At 42.9% G+C, this 18,584-nt stretch overlaps 1 protein-coding gene across 3 annotated transcripts in view; it reads right to left on the bottom strand.

Moving 5' to 3' along the window:
• Nucleotides 1–616: 616 nt before the first annotated feature.
• Slc19a3 (solute carrier family 19 member 3) overlaps nt 617–18,584 on the bottom strand; it is a 37,517-nt gene continuing 19,549 nt past the window's right edge. For all 3 annotated transcript variants that reach the window (XM_045147935.1, XM_045147936.1, XM_045147937.1), the window contains exons 2-6: nt 12,185–12,344; nt 7,846–8,653; nt 3,950–4,142; nt 1,625–1,766; nt 617–852 (exon numbers count right to left, since the gene is read on the bottom strand). In XM_045147935.1, coding sequence (XP_045003870.1) covers nt 691–852; nt 1,625–1,766; nt 3,950–4,142; nt 7,846–8,653; nt 12,185–12,334 — 1,455 coding nt within the window. In that variant the 5' untranslated portion in view covers nt 12,335–12,344 and the 3' untranslated portion in view covers nt 617–690. The remainder of the gene's footprint in view (nt 853–1,624; nt 1,767–3,949; nt 4,143–7,845; nt 8,654–12,184; nt 12,345–18,584) is intronic.

Below are 18,584 nucleotides of genomic sequence, written 5' to 3'. Positions count from 1 at the left end.
CCAGAGTGTCTCGAGTTACTTCTGAGGTAGTTTCAACATAAAGACTAGCAGAGCACAAATTACAAATGATTATGAAACATTCCTAATGGTGAATTATCCGATCATAGCTTGTGAAAAGAATGTATATTATTAGTGGTGAGGTGGAGCCCTTAGAAATGGGACCAAATCTGACAATTCCCTCAGAGAATTGTGAAGTTCAACGGGAATATGAGGAAGGATGAAAGATGAAGTAAGATAAGGGAGAAAAATAGTCGAATGTGGCAAAACCATATGTCTCATTGTTACCTAGTTAGAGCAGGCTGGCATCCAAGCTGAGCCTGAGCCAGCACTGTTACCATCTCTGCTCACGAATGGGAACCCAACTCCAAACTGGGTTCCTCACGGCTTGTTTCTGCAGCCATTCACTTTGATCGGAACCAGATTTCTCTGGTTATTGCTATCCATGGAGGCCCCTGTGGGTGGTCTCACCGTGTTGGGCCATAAGGACTGCATGCAGTTCCACTGGTCATTACAGACCTCTGGTCCAAAGCTGGGGTTTGGCTTTGTGGTTTTGTAAAGGCCTGCTGGGATCCGCACTGGTGGAGTATGATAGCATTTGGCAAAAAAAAAAAAAAAAAAAAAAAGGCGCGTCCATCTCAAAATCCTGTCCCTTGTTAACTGACTCACAGTGTTGGAGTTGATGTGACCAGGTCAGAGCTTGGTGGACACAGTTTGTATCTCCTCTTTGGCCAGCCTCTGAATTGCAGCAGGGCTCTGAACTTCCTTTCGGCACTTGGCTGAGTAGAGAATGTACATGCTTCTTATTAGGAAGATTCCAGCAATGACTGCAAAGTAACTTCCATACACTAAAAACTGAAGAAAAACAAATAATTAGCAAATATCGGCTCTGACCACCTATGTCACTAATAAACAATTTGCCTGGATTATGGGTAGGGGAGCCCCAGAATTTAATCTAGGTCATTTAGATTGGTCAGGACCTTCATCTATCTTAGAAGAACCATGTACAAAAGTTTAATCAGGGCTGGAGAGATGGCTTAGCAGTTAAGGTGCTTGCCTGCGAAGCCTAAGGACCCAGGTTCGACTCCCCAGAACCCACATAAGCCAGATGCACAAGGTGATGTGTGCACACAAGGTGGTACATGCATCTGGAGTTTCATTGCAGTGGCTGGAGGCCCTGGCACACCAATTCTTTCTTTCTCTCTTATAACTTTTTTTTTTTTTATGTAATCAATGCAGTGACTAAGGGTCACTGGACTTGGAGCACAATGATTTGGTTCAAATCCTAGCTTCGTCACCAACAGTGGGAAACTCTGTGCCCCTAAATTGTTCTGGTCCATCTGTGTATTTGTAGATATAATGCTGTGTCTCTAAAAATGACTGTTAGAAACAGGTTGCTTCTTACCTGCCTCCCCCAAGTAAATGTGAATGAAGTTGCGATAATTGTTCAAAACTAACTTGGTGTTATGATGCAATTAAGGAAGTATATATTTTAAAATCTGCCTAATTAAAGAATCCAAGATACTTAGATGTTGCAAGTTTAGGGACCGAGACACCCTGAGGCAACCTAGTTATTCCACGTAGCCAGTTACCACACGAGTAGGAACACGGAAGTACTGCAGCTTGCCTGAATGCTGATTGGCAGGTTAAGGCCTCTCTGGTCGACCACAATCACAGTCATGATGGTCTGAATCACCAAGGCAATGAAGGTGTCCATGCCAAATACCAGGGCGTAGCGTTCCACGCTCAGGTTCACCACAATCTGAAACCTGTCATTAATGTCCAATAAGCACATTTAACCACAACACATATCAAATTCTTATCTTTTAAAAAAATTTATTTATTTGACAGAAAAAGAGGGGGAGAGAGAGAGAGAGAGAGAGAGAGAGAGAGAGAGAGAGAGAGAGAGAGAATGGGTGCACCAGGGCCTCCAGCGACTACAAATGAACTCCAGATGGGTGCGCCCCCTTGTGCATCTGGCTTATGTGGGTCCTTTGGCTTTGCAGTCAAATGTCTTAACTACTAAGCAATCCTTCCAGCCCCAAATTCTTATCTTAAAGGAGAAATTGAAGAGAAAACAGTATTATGGTATATCTTATCTTACTCTCTTCCAGCACAGGCAAACATGTGAAGTAAAGAAATTAAATATTGTGAAATGCCAGATTAAGGGCAGCATGATAAATTCTTCCCATACTACCCAGTGTTTTCTAGAACTTAAGTTCTTGTAATGTGAATATTGAATACTAGCTGATTTTATATATGTTTGCAGTGAATTTTTACTGGCTTATTTTACTTTTTTTTTTTTTCAAGGCAGGATCTTACTCTAGTCCAGGCAGACCTGGAACTCACTCTATAGCCCAAGGCTGGTCTCAAACTCACAGAAATCCTCCTACCTCAACCTCTTCTGTACTGAGATTAAAGACATGCACCACCATTCCTAGCTTATTATTATTAATGTCATTCTACATTTCAATCCTAATCTTAAAAAATGAAGCTACATACATGAGGTTGATGCATTAAACCAAGACATTTCAATGAAAACAATTGTTAGCTTGAGTTGGGCGTGGTGGTGCATGCCTCTAACCCCAGCACTTGGGAGGCAGAGATAGGAGGATTGCCATGAGTTCGAGGCCACCCTGAGACTCCATAGTGAATTCCTGGTCAGCCTGAGCTAGAGTGAGACCCTACCTCGAAAAACAAAAACAAAACAAAACAAAACAAAAAAAGAGTTAGCTTGCTAAGTAGTTACATCTTCATTTTCCCATGATATTTTCCCTGTGGCTCATTTTCTATATTTTGCCAACTGTTTCTCAAACATGTTTTTCACAAATTAGAAACAGCAGTTGATAAATCTTATCTCCACTTTTTTCATGAAGCTTAAAGTTCAAATGTCTCTCGTTGTTTTGGTTTACACTAAAGCGAATGTCCTTCACTTCATGGGCATGGTCTATGTAGCCCACATAGGCCTCAGACTTGCTACGTAGCCAAGGATCCCCTTGGACTTCTGATCTGCCACTTCCTAAGTGCTAGGATTACAGGCGTCTGTCATCATGGCCAATGTGTGCAATGCCTGAGATTGAACCCAGGGCTTCCTGCAGGCTGCGTAAGCTCTCTCCCAACTGAACCACTTCCCCAGCTCCCCAAGCAAATTTCTTGTAGTCAGCTTTAACTTGACTTATAAGAGAGCCAAATGGTTTTTAATAATTTATTTTAAAATTCCCTAAAAAAGCAGTTGCAGATGTTGAAGCAAACTCTGAATCCTTCATACAGTTCCACAGACAAGCACAGCTGAATCTTTGCATCTACTTTTCCCCCATCCAACTTTTTATAACTTTCCTGAGAATATTTTGTTCATAGAAAAGCATGTGTTTATTACTCAAGCAGTTAATGAAATGAGGGATGAAATCCAAATGTAAGCATTTAAAATAGAATCACACCATACCTTATTATGGACATTGTTGGAAGATAAAAATCTCATAAAGGGCTGGAGAGATGACTTAGCAGTTAAGCGCTTGCCTGTGAAGCCTAAGGACCCCAGTTTGAGGCTGGATTCCCCAGGACCCATGTTAGCCAGATGCACAAGGGGGTGCACGCATCTGGAGTTCGTTTGCAGTGGCTAGAAGCCCTGGCACAACCATTCGCTCTCTCCATCTGCCTCTTTCTCTCTCTGTTGCTCTCAAGTAAATAAATAGAAATAAAAAATAAGCAAAAAATATTTAAAAAATCTCATAAACCAACACTTTTAGTGCTTTTAGTTTATAATGTATCAGCTTTTTTCCTTGATGATTAATCTTAGCAATATTCAGAGAGCAAATAGTTAAATAAAAAGATGGTTTTGTTGAATTTAATTCAATATACAGTTAATACCATGACTGAATAAGATCTCTCTGAAGTTCTCAGAGGAACTTTAGGAGAACAGAAGGAATGGAAAGGAATGGTTAGTAAAACTTACACTGCAATGGTGATAAGAAGCATGTAGCTGGACTTGAATATCAAATAGCCAGTGTAGCACACCCAGATGTTGAGTGTGTAATGCATAAGAAGCAGAGAGCCTGCATTGATCACTGAGAAGACCGCCAGAGCAAGCTCTCCTAGCAGGTCCCAGTTGACCTTGACATAACCCACTGCGAAGGCAGCCACAGCCCCTGAAAATAAAGACCCAGGAAGGTCAAACATATTGACTTTGTATGTAGGAAATAGCAACACACTAAGAAAAACAAAACACACACACACACACACACCCCAAATCCCAGATCTTGGGCAATTCTAAAAGATGAATATACTGCTTTCACAAAGACCATGACATCCATTTGAATCAAGATTTAGGAAAGATTTTTTTTTTTTCAGCCAGGTTTTCTTTTTTTACTTCCTGTTTTTTTCCAGTCATTTAACTGTCATACCTTTAAAATTTTTTTTTGTTCATTTTTATTTATTTATTTTAGAGTGACAGAGAAAGAAAGAGGGAGAGAGAGAGAGAGAGAGAGAGAGAGAGAGAGAGAGAGAGAGAGAGAGAATGGGTGCACCAGGGCCTCTAGACACTGCAAACGAACTCCAGTCGTGTGCGCCCCCTTGTGCGTCTGGCTAATGTGGGTCCTGGGGAATCGAGCCTTGAATCTTGGTCCTTAGGCTTCACAGGCAAGCACTTAACTGCTAAGCCATTTCTCCAGTCCTAATGGTCATACTTTTAATTAGTATTGATTATGTACCAGATACGATGTTAGGTAGAGGGGCCAGAAATATCCTAAACACAGTAGTGTGGGACAAATAATACAGAGATCCCAAGCACCTAAAGAACATTCAGGATTTTTTTTTAATGAAGTAAATGCCCTGGGAATGTACCTGTTCTCATTACTTCTGCTTAATAATTATTTTTTTAATTGTAGGTTTCTGATGATGGGTACCACTTAAATTAGGTTGAGTTTTTTTTATTATCATTAACACTATATTTTACATATATTAAGTTTTTATCACTAGCATTCATCTCACTTTTTTCTGTGTATATGCGATGTGCATGAGTGTGTGTGCACACTCCTACGTGTAGGTGTACCTGTGTGTACAAGTGTGCATGTGGAGCCAGAGGTTGACATCGGGTGTTATACTTGATCATTTTCCACATTACCTTTTGGGACAGGGTTTCTCATTGAATCCACAGCTCACCAACTGGGCAAAACATGGAAGCCAGCTAGGCTCATGAATCCTGTAGTCTCCACCGCCCAGTCTCAGGGATTACAGGAGCGTGCCACCACACTTGGCAGTTTACATAGGTGCTGGGAACTGAAACTCAGATTCTCACATGTGAAGCACTTTCCTTACTGTTTCGTCTTCCTAGCCCCTTCATCTCACTTTAAAAAAATTTTTAATTTATTTGTTTATAAGCAAGAAGAGAGAGAGAAAATGGACATGGCAGGTCTCTTGTGCTACAATCCAACTCCACATGCATGTGCCACTTTGTGCATCTCGCTTTGACTGGGTAATGGGGAATCAAACTCTGGCCACCAGGCTTTGCAAGCACGTGCCTTAACTGCTGAGCTATCTTTCCAGGCCTCATCTTACTTTGGATGTTTTTTAAAGTACTTGAAATATAATCTGATTCTTTCTCATAGGGGAGTCATGTTATCCTGGCTGGACTTGAACTTCTGGATTCAAATGTTCCTCCTGGCTTAGCTTCCTGAATAGTTGGGGGCACAGATACATGCCACCATGCACAGCTGACCTATTTTTCTTGAGGCTTTGGGTGAAAAGGCCTATACTGATTAACTGACAGTAATTGGGATTGGGAATTAAGATTCTTTTTAACAAGATGAAAGGCATTTAGGTTTCAAATTACTGATAATTCAATCAATTTCCCCTCATGTGGCCTATTAAAGAGCTAACTCTAAGAAAGGGTTAGTTTTTCCCCCAAGAATTAGGAATTTAGGGGGCAATTATTTCAATTTTTGGCATAGTCTTGCATTTCAGGCATTGATTTGGAGCCTCCTAAAAGGGAGACGGCAAAAGAGACTATGTGATTTTTCTGAAGCTTTCTGTAGATGAGGGTGTGGAAAATTACCATTTCCTAAGAAAACACCTTCAAAGTCTCATTTGACATTTAAGTTTCAGTCTACTAAGATATAAATATTTATTGTGAATTAAGCTTCAAAGACAGATATTCCTTTGATGGTAGAATCTTGACTCACGTCTATTCCATTCCTTCCTGAAACTGCATAAAAAAGCTACTATTGAAAATTGTTGGTGTTCAGCTGAGGGTTGTTAAAGGTCATTAACAAGACCCTCTTGGTGAGATTTTGTAAACTTTCATTTATTTTCTAAAATAAATTATAAAATCTTGCTTATGTCTATTTTTACCTTTAAAACAGTCTTGATTCTAGTCACTCAGGAAGTAAGGCCAACAATCAACAAATGAAACCTCATGAAATTAAAAAAAAATTCTATGCAACAAAGAACAGAGTTAAATGAGCAAGGAGAGCTTGCAGGAGAAAAATCATTGCTAGCTATACATCTGACAGAGGATTAATGTCTAGAAAATCAAACAGCCCAGTGAATAAATGGACTAGTGAAATGAACAGTTCTCAAAACAGGAAATGCGAATGTCTAAAAATGTGAAAAAATATTCAACCTCACTTGCCATCAGAAAGGTGCGAATTAAGACTACATCAAGATTCTATTTCACCCCAATAGAATGACAGTCGCAAAGAAACACTGAACAATGCTGGTGAGGATGTGGGCAACAGAGGGCTCACACACTGCTGGCAGGGATGTAAGCTAGTCCAGCCGCTGTAGAAGTCAGCATGGAGGGTTCTCAAAAAACTAATAGCAGATCTTCTGCGTGACCCGCTCATCTTTACCCCAAGGACTGAAAGTGCATATTATGGAGATACTTGTGGATCAATGTTTATTACAGCAACATTCACAATAACTCGTGACCAACAACAGAAGGATGGATGGAAAAAATGCAGTACCCACGGATTTTTATTTTAGTTGTAAAGATGAACAAAAGTTATATAGTTTGCAGGAAAATGGATGCAACTGGAGATAATTACATTATGCAAATTAAGGCAGTCTCAGAATGACAAATATTGTATGGTTTCTCTTACTTGTGGTTCCTAGATATTATATAGACATGTAAAATCACATGTGTATGTATGACATGAAACAGAACTAAAGCTATGTAGTGGCAAAGGGGCTAATTGGACGGGGAGGCGAAGGAAAGAGATATGGCAGTGGCGGAGGACATGTGGTCCACATACAATATATACCTAAAGGAAAACGTAACAAACAAATAAATTTAAAAGATAAAAGAGGGCCACAGAGATCGCCCATTCGCTAAAGTGCTTGCCTTGAAAGCATGAGGAGCTGAGTTTGATGTCTAGATCCCATGTAAAAGCTGGCATGTGGGTAAGTGGGTTTGTAGTGCCCGTGCTGGGGCGGTGGAGGCAGCTGGACCCCTGGGGCTTGCTGCATGGGGAATTCCAGACCGTGGGGGGGATGCGCTCTCCATTTTCTTTTCTTAGAATAGGTGGGCAATATCTGATGGTACTTGAGAACTGACACTTGAGGTTATCCTCTGCCCTCCACGTGCACACTCACACTCATGCACACATACAAGCAGACACACACACACACACACACACACACACAAACACCCCAAAGAAAAGATAATAAAGTTCCATTGATGTCATTCATCTTTCAACCAAAATTAGTGAACTTACCAAACTTAAAAAAAATGAAAATAATTCTGAAAGAACAGGGCACATTAAATACTGGTCTTAATCATGAAACGGAATCGGAGCTGACGTACCACCCACAGAGGGCAGCCCCACCAAGGACAACACAGAGATGCTGGCTTACCTCCAAAAGTTGCGGTTGCTTCTACCGCCCCATTGTAGACTTCAGAGTCCTGGAAGGGTGCCTTGTACTCCCACAGGATTTGAACATAGTTTAAAACTTGGTTAAAACCTGCAGTGGCCAAAGCCCACCACAGGGACCAGTACCGCAGGCGCTCTGACGAGTAGCACTCCTTCAGGTCTTGGAACCACTGCGCAAAGACCCTCACAGCCTCATGTGCTGGGCTGCTCTTCTCGCCGTCCTCCAGGTTCCCCAGAATGGTGACTGGTTCTTGGTAAGATGACTTTTGACCCTGCCAAGTTTCCTGGGGGACAGGGTCCTGTTCTGGTGGCTTTTCAGGAGTTTCTCTCTTGGGCTTTGCATGGAAAAACATGCTCTTCTTAGGCATTGGTAGAAAGAGTGAGAAAAGGAAAGCCATGGAGACAGACACCAAGCTTATGACGTTGAGGTAAAAGTATGACAGGTTTCCAAGGGACACCAGGAGTTGGGCCAGCACCGAGGCCGTTGTGTAGGCCACAAGCGTGACGCTTCGGCAGTAGCCGCTAACCCTCTGATAGTGCTCAGGGCTCACCACACTGTATATATAGGCATAGTAGGCCACCTCCGTGGCCGAGACCATCCCGAAGACGAACTCGACCACCTGCATGGCCATGACCCCTTGGCCAAACAAGAGCAGCAGCCAGGTGACCACGAAGCTAATGCCTTGCAGGACGATGACGGGCTTGTAGCGGAGGTAGTCCGTGAGGACAAACACGGGGAACAGCAGCACCAGGTAGGAATACGTCCAAACGGGAAGGACCTCATTTGTGATCTGCAAAGTCGATGCACACGGTGACTGCAGGCACAGCACATCCGAGACATGCGCTTTGCACGCCACGTTCACGTGCAGCCAAGCAGTCTTCATATCATGGTAAATATAATCAAAAGCTGATTTTCAAGAAGATATTAAGAAAAAGTAGTGACTTTCCAACTGAAAACCCAACAAGGACAAGTGGGAGGGAACTCCAAGTAATTTATATGCTTGGATATAAAAGAATATATAGGGAGCCAGGCATGGTGGTGTACACCCTTAATCCCAGCACTCGGGAGGCAGAGGTAGGAGGACCACCAAGAGTTCGAGGCCACCCTGAGACTACATAGTGAATTCCAGGTCAGCCTGAGCCAGAGTGAGACCCTACCTTGAAAAACCAAAAATAAAAATAAGGGCTGGAGAGATGGCTTAGCGGTTAAGCGCTTGCCTGTGAAGCCTAAGGACCCTGGTTTGAGGCTCGGTTCCCCAGGTCCCACATTAGCCAGATGCACAAGGGGGCGCACGCGTCTGGAGTTCGTTTGCAGAGGCTGGAAGCCCTGGTGCGCCCATTCTCTCTCTCTCCCTCTATCTGTCTTTCTCTCTGTGTCTGTCACTCTCAAATAAATAAAAATAAAATAAAAATAAAAATAAATAGATAAAAGAATATATAGGGACAATAAACATAATTGATCTATATATTAAGAGTAAATAATATGTACAGATTGTGTGTGCCTTGTGGGCTTGCCTGTGACAGGTGTAAAAAAGAAGTTAGATGTCTCCTTCCACCACTTACCTGTCTGTTTCTTCATGTGATGGACTCTCTTACTGATTTTGGAGCCATTTTGGAGCTCTGGTGATCCTCTGCTCTCTTTCCCCCCACAGGACTGAGGTTACAGATGTAAGTGGTCATGCCTAGCTGCTTATATGGGATCTGGAGGTTTGAACTCAGGCAGTCTCAGGTCCCTATGCTTGCACAGGAAGCACATTAACTGCTGAGCCATCTTGCGAGCTCACTTAAATTCATTTACAGTTCTTAAAAATATTCTTAAGCCAGGCGTGGTGGAGCATGTCTTTAATCCCAGCACTTGGGAGGCAAAGGTAGAAGGACCACCATGAGTTCGAGGCCACCCTGAGACTACATAGTGAATTCCAGGTCAGCCTGAGCTACAGTGAGACGCTACCTCAAAAAACCAAAACAAACAAACAAAAAGTTCTTAAACAATGCCAGCCCTATAGGTAGATATGGTGCCTCATACTTTTAATGCCAGTACTTGGAAAGCTGGAGGAGAATCACCATGAGTTTGAGCCCAGACAGGGCTACTGAGTGAGTTCCAGGTCAGCCTGGGATAGAGTGAGACTCTGCTTCAAATGAACAAAAGTGTCATTCTCTTCTTGTCCAAAGATAATACCAGATAGTAGTGAGGACAAGCTCTCTCTATCGGATACATCACTATGTCACAAATTTGAAGCCCCTTGAAGCCAGGATGAATACCAACCATGGCAGAAAGAGCAAATGACTGACAAATTGCCAGTGGGAATGAGAAGCACATTCCATTTTCTTCCTGCTCCGATTTGCTATGCTGCCGACCTCCTCCCACGCCTCCCATGTCTACTGACTTTTCTCCACTTGCTCCACTTAGCCTCAGTTTAAGGTGGATCTTCTCACTGCGAGCTCAATTTTCACAGACAGAAAGGACTGAAGAAGTTATACTCTTCAGGGTCATAATGAAGGAGAATGGAAGCCTCCTGAATCACGGGACGTCTCTCCACATAAGGGGTTGCTGAGGAAAGCAGACAGGCTCAGAATGAAGCCGATGTTTGAGGGGCGTCTACACTCTTGCTTGCACTGCGTGCACCCACATGGTTGGTTGAGCTGATTGTGGCTCCATCGCTGTCCTCTGTCTTAAGTGTGACATGCTTCTATCCAAGAAAGTCTGAAGCAGTTTTCCCTATGTGATTGTACAAAACAAGCTTTTCTTTCTGACCTTGCTACCTCCCCACCCACAGTGTAGCACCAATTAGCCTTTCTGGTGAAGCGAGACTCTACAAAGTGTTTCCATGAAAATCAGTTCAGGGTAATTTGGCACACTTATGTTTTCAAGTTTATTATACAGAGAAAGAGAGGGAGAGAGAGAGGTTGTTTTTTTTTTTTTTTTGAGGCAGGGTCTCACTCTAGCTCAGGCTGACCTGGAATTCACTATGTAGCCTCAGGGTGGCCTTGAATTCACAGTGATCCTCCTACCTCTGCCTCCTGAGGGCTGGGATTAAAGGTGTGTGCCACCACACCCAGCTATTTATTTATTTATTTGAGAGGGGGGGGGAGCATGAGAATGAGAAGGGTGCTCCAGGGTCTCTAGCCACCGAAAATGAACTCCAGACACATGTTCCCCTTGTGCCTCTGGCTTATGTGGGTCCTGGAGAATAGAACGGGGATCCTTTCGCTTTGGTGGGCAAATGCCTTAACTGCTAAGCCATTTCTCCAGCCTGAGAGAGAGATTTTTAAGTAAGGGAATTTGATCTTCTAGGGGGAAAAACATGGGGAGATAAATCTATTAATGTCTCTGCTGCTAAATAGTTTTAGTTTTTTTTAACTAAGCCCTATCCCTAAAGAAACAGTTTTGTGTTGCTTAACAACAAGGATGTGCTCCAAAAAAAGTGTTACTGGAAAATATTCTTCACTGCAAACCTCAGAGTATGCTTACCCAAACCCAGACAGACTAGATGGTAAATACATGGCTCTATTATTCCTAGGGCCACTATAACCAAAATATAAACTAAACACAAGAGAAAATGATGTAATCAAGACAGGTAGTAAACATAAGATGTTCAAATACTAGCCATATGGGCTGATGATGGTGTAATATGGTACACCATTATACAATAAACTTTCTTATTGCATGTGGAGGTGTATGTGTATGTATGTTTTTATGTGTGTGGCCATGTGTGTGCATATGCATGTGGAGGCCACAGGCTGCTATCAGGTATCTTTCTCAATCTTATGTCACATTTATTTATTTATTTATTTATTTTTGAGACAGGGTGTCTCACTGAACGTAGACTACCAGTTCAGCCAGAGTATCTAGCCAGCGAGCTCTAGGGATTCTCCTGCTTCAACCTCCCAACACAGATATTTTAGGCACACACTAACATGCCCAGCTTTTATGTGGATATTGGGGATCTGAACTTAGATCTTCATGCTTATACCCACGAAGCCATCTTTCCAGCCCTTTTTTAAAAATTTTTTATTTTGATAAGTAGAAGTACACTCTAAGATTATGATAAACATCAGTAAATATGTAGGGCAGTAAGAGTAATTTATTAGCATTACCAAGTATTATATACTGTATATACACGTGTGTATAACATTTCTATGGTTGGGAGCATGGACTTGTTTACACCAGTATCAAAAGTATTTGTATTATATGGTAAACACTGTGAAAATGGGACTCACTGAAGTCAGAGCATTCTTATTTCATGTTGACTAGAACCCCATGTTCTTTTACAAGTACTATAAAATCTAAACCCACCAGATATATATGCATATTAACTTACCTGCGTGCTAGTTAGATTTTTATTTGGTACAGACAAATATGGGATAAGAAATGGTTCTGAAGGCCTCATCATGGAGAAATACCCATATAAGCAGAGTATCACAGTGGGATAAATCCAGGAGTCACTTGGGGAAGTTCTGAGGCAATTCATGGCTAGTCAACTGAAAACAAATTGGAGATTAAGTGATGTTTATAACGTTTTGGCATTTTGGATAAATAAAATGCAATTATTTCTACACGTCTTATGAAAACATAATGCTTCATCCGGCTGCTGCTGAAATGGGAAAGTGTGTGAGGAACAACTGGTCTAAACATTTACTAGGTGAATACGCCTGTCAGTGGCCTCCTCCTTCGTTATTCCTGGAGAGAGGTTCATTTCTTGAGTGTTCTCACACACATGGTAATGAGTAGCGACTGGTCAATGATAAGCAATGGGCTGGTACATGCTTGGTCCGAAGTTCACCGCTGGCTTGTGGATCACTGGTGACATGACATAAGGTCAGGAAAGAACTTAGAAGTGATCAGTCTGGTATCTAAGTACACCTGGATCGTGGCTCACTAATGACTCGTGGTCATGAAAGAACTTGAAAATGAGCAGAGTATTGTATCTGCCCATTCTACTTTGCACTGATTCTGAAATGTTTTAACACATTGAATAGCATTTGCTTGTCTATCCATTTATCTCTCCACCAGAACATTCTTGTCTAGAATTTTACTGGTCACATGACGGATACCTGAGATGTTTGTTCAGTGTCTCCAGTCTTGAAGGAATTTATAATTCTTCAGTTAAAATAATTAACTGGATAAGATTTGACTTTTCCCATCCCCTTAGACTTTCTTGCTGGTGACAATTATGTTGGGAACATCACTTCTAAGACTTCATTTTTCATCATGACCAGGCCATTCTGAAATCCTACAGTTTCACACTGCTCAAATGGGGCAGGTAGTTAATTCTTCATACTCTTTGCTAGCAAAATATTTTATGAAGTTCAAACTTTAGACATAAAGTACAAGAATATCTCATTAGTCACTGCACAGAGGAAAAAAAAAACAAAGAAGTAACAAATAAAACTAATCTTATTTTTTGGTAGTTATACTTGAAAACATTTCCTTTTTCATGTGAGCTCAGGACAGTTTATTACTCCTTCATGTTTGAGATCAAACCACAGTTTTGGTGGTCTTTATTTTGGTTAACTTCTGAGATAGTTTATAGGGAATAAAAACTGATGGGGCTGGAGAGCTGGCTCAGCAACTGAAGAGTCTGCCTGCAAAGCCTAACACCCGGGCTTTGATTCCCCAGGACCCACGTAAACCCAGATGTACAGTGGCACATACAGCTGAGTTTGTTTTCAGTGGCTGGAGGCTCGGACATGCCCGCTCTTTCTGTCTGTCTCTCTCTGCTTGCAAATAAATAAATAAATATTTATTTAAAAATTGGCTACCAGGATAATGTCTTCCTATATATTTTCTCATTAAAGTATCTAATAATTATAATCCCAAGGTGGGCATATAGGGAAGCCAAGATTTCCAACAAGTGGATTCAAATCATGTGGTCAATTTTTGAATCAAGTTCTCCTAATTCTCATCAGAATTCTTTCCTTCACTCTACTCTGCCTCCTTCCCTCTCTCTCTCCATTTCTTTCCCCTGCTGTTTCATTAACTTACCTGCATTTGTCTAAACTAATGACATCTTGTTCCATCATGAAGAAAGAATTTTCCTAAAGAAATCCATAGCAGATATTAGGACATATTATTTTATGGCTTTCAGAGGTCCAGATTGAGTAGCGGGGTTGCAAGCAGGTATTTATCACAGAAGAGCAAAGTAACTGGATGGAATTCCAGGATCCAGGTACAGGTAGCTACCTGGTCACACCCAGCTTACCGTCCATTGTACTCTTTCACAAAGTGAATTCTTTTGCTGTTTAGTAAATGCTGTTTTCATTTACTTTGATAATGTTTTGGTCTACTCAGTGTAGAGATCACAATGGCTGGATTGTGGAGCAGGGGTTCCAACAATGAGCTGACCAATGTAAAAATTCTGTCAAGGACAAACTGAATTCTACCATCTTTAATTTACTTCCTCAGCCCAGAAATCAGGACATTTGTTTCTGTCCTTCCTGAGATTCTGAGGGTTTTCTGGGACTTTCTTTTGTAATCATTAGTGGTCTCAACAAAAAGGTTATCCCAAGGAGCCAATTACTTAGGTTGGGGAATTTTTTTTAAATTTAATTTATTAGTTTTCTTTTCAGTAAATACAGGCAGTTTGGTACCATTGTTTAGGCTCATTTGTGATCTACACCCTCCCATTGGACCCTCCTTATTGATGAAAATGGGTCTTGCATTGTGGAGTTAGCCCCCAGTTATTGGTATGATAAATGTCTCTGCAAATCATGACCCAACATGTGACTCTGACATTCTTTCCGCTCCCTCTTCTGCAAAATTTCCCTGAGCCATGTTGGGTTCATTTTTGTTCTGCTTCAGTGCTGAGGTGTTGGGGGCAGGTTGGGGAATTTTTTGAAGAGTGGGTATGATGGGATAGCATTTGCTGATTACATCTGGAATATTCTGTTCATCTCTGCTGCAATGGATTTGGTCATTATTAACTCTATGAATCCCAGACACCTTGGAATCCTTGGTCTCTGAGCTACTGAACTCTGCTGGTTTCTTTACCTCTTTTTCTGTAAGGCAGTAATATCACTATGCAACTACAGTTAGTTGGGAAGTTCAAGCAAAGAAACACAACACTGGCCTGAAGAGTAAACTCCATGAGGGCAGGCCACGCTGTTTGGCTGTCTGCTCTACTTAGAGCGGTGCCTGAAAGGATAAAAGTTGCCATATTTCTGCTGCTCTGTTTTCTAGCTGCTTTGCTAACTTGCCTTTTTAAGCTTCTGTAATATGGCTTGCTTGCTACTGCACTGAATCACAGAACTGCCATTTTGCAACTGCCTCCATTTTGTAAAAAGTATGCAACTACCTCCATTTTGTAAAAAGTATACCATGAGGACCTGGCCCTTTGTACGCCCTACCCAATCAGAGGGACCCTCACGAGCCCGCCTCGTGGGCCCCACCCAATCAGGGGAACCCACGGCTGAAAAGCCCCTATGACTCTGCATACCTATAGTTTTCAGCCTTTATAAGCTGACCAAACACGTGGCTAGGGGCTCTTCACCTTTCCTCCTGTGAGAGGAATCTGTGTTGAGCCCCGATGCATCGGAATCAATAAACCTCGTGCGGTTTGCATTGAGAGCGTCCTGCGTGAGTGTTCTTGGGGTCCCGTAGACAGCCCTGAGCGGGGACCCCTCCGGGGAACCCCACATTTGGCGAGCCAGCCAGGAGTCTCTACAGGACCCCAGACCTCATCTAGGACCCCTCAGAGGTAAGAGGCGCCTCCCGTCTTGTCTGTGTATGTCTGTACTTTTATATCTGTCCTCTGGAAAAATTCTCGATTTCAACCGGTTTCAGTATCTGGATGCCTTCCCTTTGGGTGCTCTGAGTTGGGGCTGACGGGCCTGAGAACCACCACCCAGCAATCTGGAGGACGCTCCTGATTGCCCCCAGGAGACAGGTTTTTCTGTCTCCTATCTGAAGAACTCGGATCGAGTTCGCCTCTGTCGGGAAGCATCATCTGGGTCCCGCTCGCCGCCATCTGCTTCAGTTTCGTTTTTACTCGAGCAGCGATCGGGCCGCCTTTGTCTCTTTGTTCTCGGTGTTCTCCAGATCCTTTTGTTCTCCTATCTCTTTTATTCCCCTTCCAACATGGGACAGACTATCTCAACCCCTTTGGACTTGACTTTAGCTCACTGGACTGACATTAAGAGCTGAGCTCATAATTTATCTGTTGAAATAAAGAAAGGAAAATGGCAAACTCTATGTGAGGGAGAAGGGACTATGTTTAATGTTGGATGGCCCCGAGGAGGGACCTTTAACCCAGATCTTACCAGGGGATGATCCAACTCAGAGACCTCTGCCACCCCTACAATATTGGCCTTTCTCCTCCGCAGACCTTTATAATTGGAAGGCCAACCACCCTCCCTTCTCGGAGGACCCCTCAAAATTAACTGCACTCATGGAATCCCTAGTTTTCTCCCACCAGCCCACATGGGACGATTGCCAGCAGTTACTCCAGACCCTCTTCACGACCGAGGAGAGGGAACGTATCCTGTTGGAAGCCAGAAAGAACGTCCCTGGTGACGACGGGCGCCCAACGTGGCGGCTTGAGGCACGGACCCCTGCTGGACGGAAAGCCCCCAGCACATGAGCTCCGGGGTCACCGCTTCTCCGCCCAAGAAGACGGCAAGACCTGGTAAGTTTTCCCTCTTCATTCCATCCCATCAAGATGGGCCATTCATTGTCTAAAGAGGCTTCTTTCATAAAGGATTTAAAAACCTCTCTCAGAGAGCGAAGAATATGGGTAAAGAAAAAGGATCTTATACAGTTTTTTATTTTTGTTGATAAGACATGTCCATGGTTTATGATTGATGGACCTAACATTCATCCCAAGAAATGACAAAGGGTTAGTAAAGAATTAAATCAAAAACTTACTACTGAAAAAAATGGCAAAGAGTCAACACCTCTGTCTCCTGTGTGAGATATGTGTCGACCCCAGAGCTCTGGTTTCCTGAGTAAAGCCTCATGCTTTTGCAGCAAGTTGGGTCTCCTGTGTGTCTTTGGGTGCATGCTATCTCGAGACTTGAGTGAAGGTCTCCCTCTGGGGGTCTTTCAATTGAGGACTCGTCCAGGGATTTGCACGTCCACCCAGGACTCCAGAGACCCCCTTGGAGGTAAACAATGTAAATGTCTGCAGCGCTGCTTGTCTGAGTGTTTGTCTGAGTGTTTGAGTGATTTCTGTTGCTCTGATCTGTTTTAATTTCGGTTTGGGCAGCTGTTGTTCAGGACCGTGAGGACCTGACAATGGTGGTTGGCAGGACCACAGGCTGCAATCCTGGGGGACGCCCCAGGATCTGAGGAGAGTCAGGGTGGCTGACAGTCTCCTATCTGGTAAAGGAAGATTGTGTATTTCTCCTTCAGGAGAAACCACAGAGGCATCTTCCATCTGAAACTGCATTTGGTTTTCTGTTCTGGACACATCGGAGGTGTCACGGATTTTTGGTTTCTTTTTGTCAGTATCTATTTTGTGTTTGTTTGTGGACTCTTGTTTCTAATTATGGGACAGACTATGACGACCCCCCCTGACTCTGACGGTATCTCATTTCTCTGAAGTTAGAAGTAAGTCTCATGACTTATCTGTAAAAAAAAAAAAAAAAAAAAAAAAAAGGTAAATAACAGACTTTCTGCTCCTTTGAGTGGCTGCCAGAGGGAGCATTTGATCTAACCATTATTTCTGCTGTTAAGAATATTGTTTTTCAGAAGGGACCCATTCTCACCCAGATCAACAGCCATACATCCTGGTCTGGGAGAGCCTAATAATGGATCCCCCGGCATGGGTCAAGCCCTGGATCCACCCCCGCCACGGTCAGGCTCCCAAGTCCTGGCAGTGGCCCAACAAGCCACGAGAAAACCAAGCCGAATGGCCACAGACCCCTCGGCTCAGCCCAAAATATATCCTGAAATAGAGGACCCTCCCGAGTGGCCCTCTGCCCCGATTCCATCTCCCCCACCTTAGCCCCCTGCTCTCCCCGCTCCAGCTTTGGCTGAGGGAGGAGAAGATGGGCCCACTGCAGGGACTAGAAACTGAAGGACCTGATTCTACCGTATGAGCCTTTGGTCCTCCCGCTGACCCTAGCATGCATCAGGCCCAAATGAGCAGCCTACCTAGCTCCCAAATGAGATTGATGTGGGATTCCCTCTCACCCGACCTGAATGGAATTACAACTCAGCAGAAGGTAGGGAGCAACTGACAGTCTACCACCAGGCTCTGATGGCAGGTCTCAGGGGGGCTGCTCGCCGCCCCATGAATCTGGCTAAAGTAACCTCCCTCTATCTTTTTAGAATGCTTGATGGAGGCTTCCCAGAGATATACTCCTTTTGACCTTACTTCTCCCGGTCAACAGGCAGTGATAACAATGACATAGATAAGGCAGTCCACTCCAGACATTAAAAGCAAGACAAGAAAGGAACTTAGATAGGATATTGGCTACAGTGAAAAAAAAAAAAAAAAAAAAAACCCGAGGGCTTTAGGAAGCCCCTTGAGAAGGATCAATGTACGTATTGCAAGGAAAGAGGATGTTGGGTTCGCGAATGCCCCAAAAGGAAAGAAACTGGGAAGGAATTTTTCAATGTTGGGACATAGAGTGCTTGTTAAAAAATGTCTTTTGAGTGGTACTTAGATCAGAATGTTAAAGTATGTAGATGAAGATGTGTGGATATAAAATATATATATATATATATATATATATATATATGTGGATATAAAAAAATATATTTTCAGGCTGAAGTATGTT

Source organism: Jaculus jaculus, chromosome 4 (assembly GCF_020740685.1).
Source record: "Jaculus jaculus isolate mJacJac1 chromosome 4, mJacJac1.mat.Y.cur, whole genome shotgun sequence".
NCBI classification, from domain to species: domain Eukaryota; kingdom Metazoa; phylum Chordata; class Mammalia; order Rodentia; family Dipodidae; genus Jaculus; species Jaculus jaculus.
Note: the sequence above shows the minus strand (reverse complement) of the source record. Positions and strands in the feature narration are given on the sequence as shown.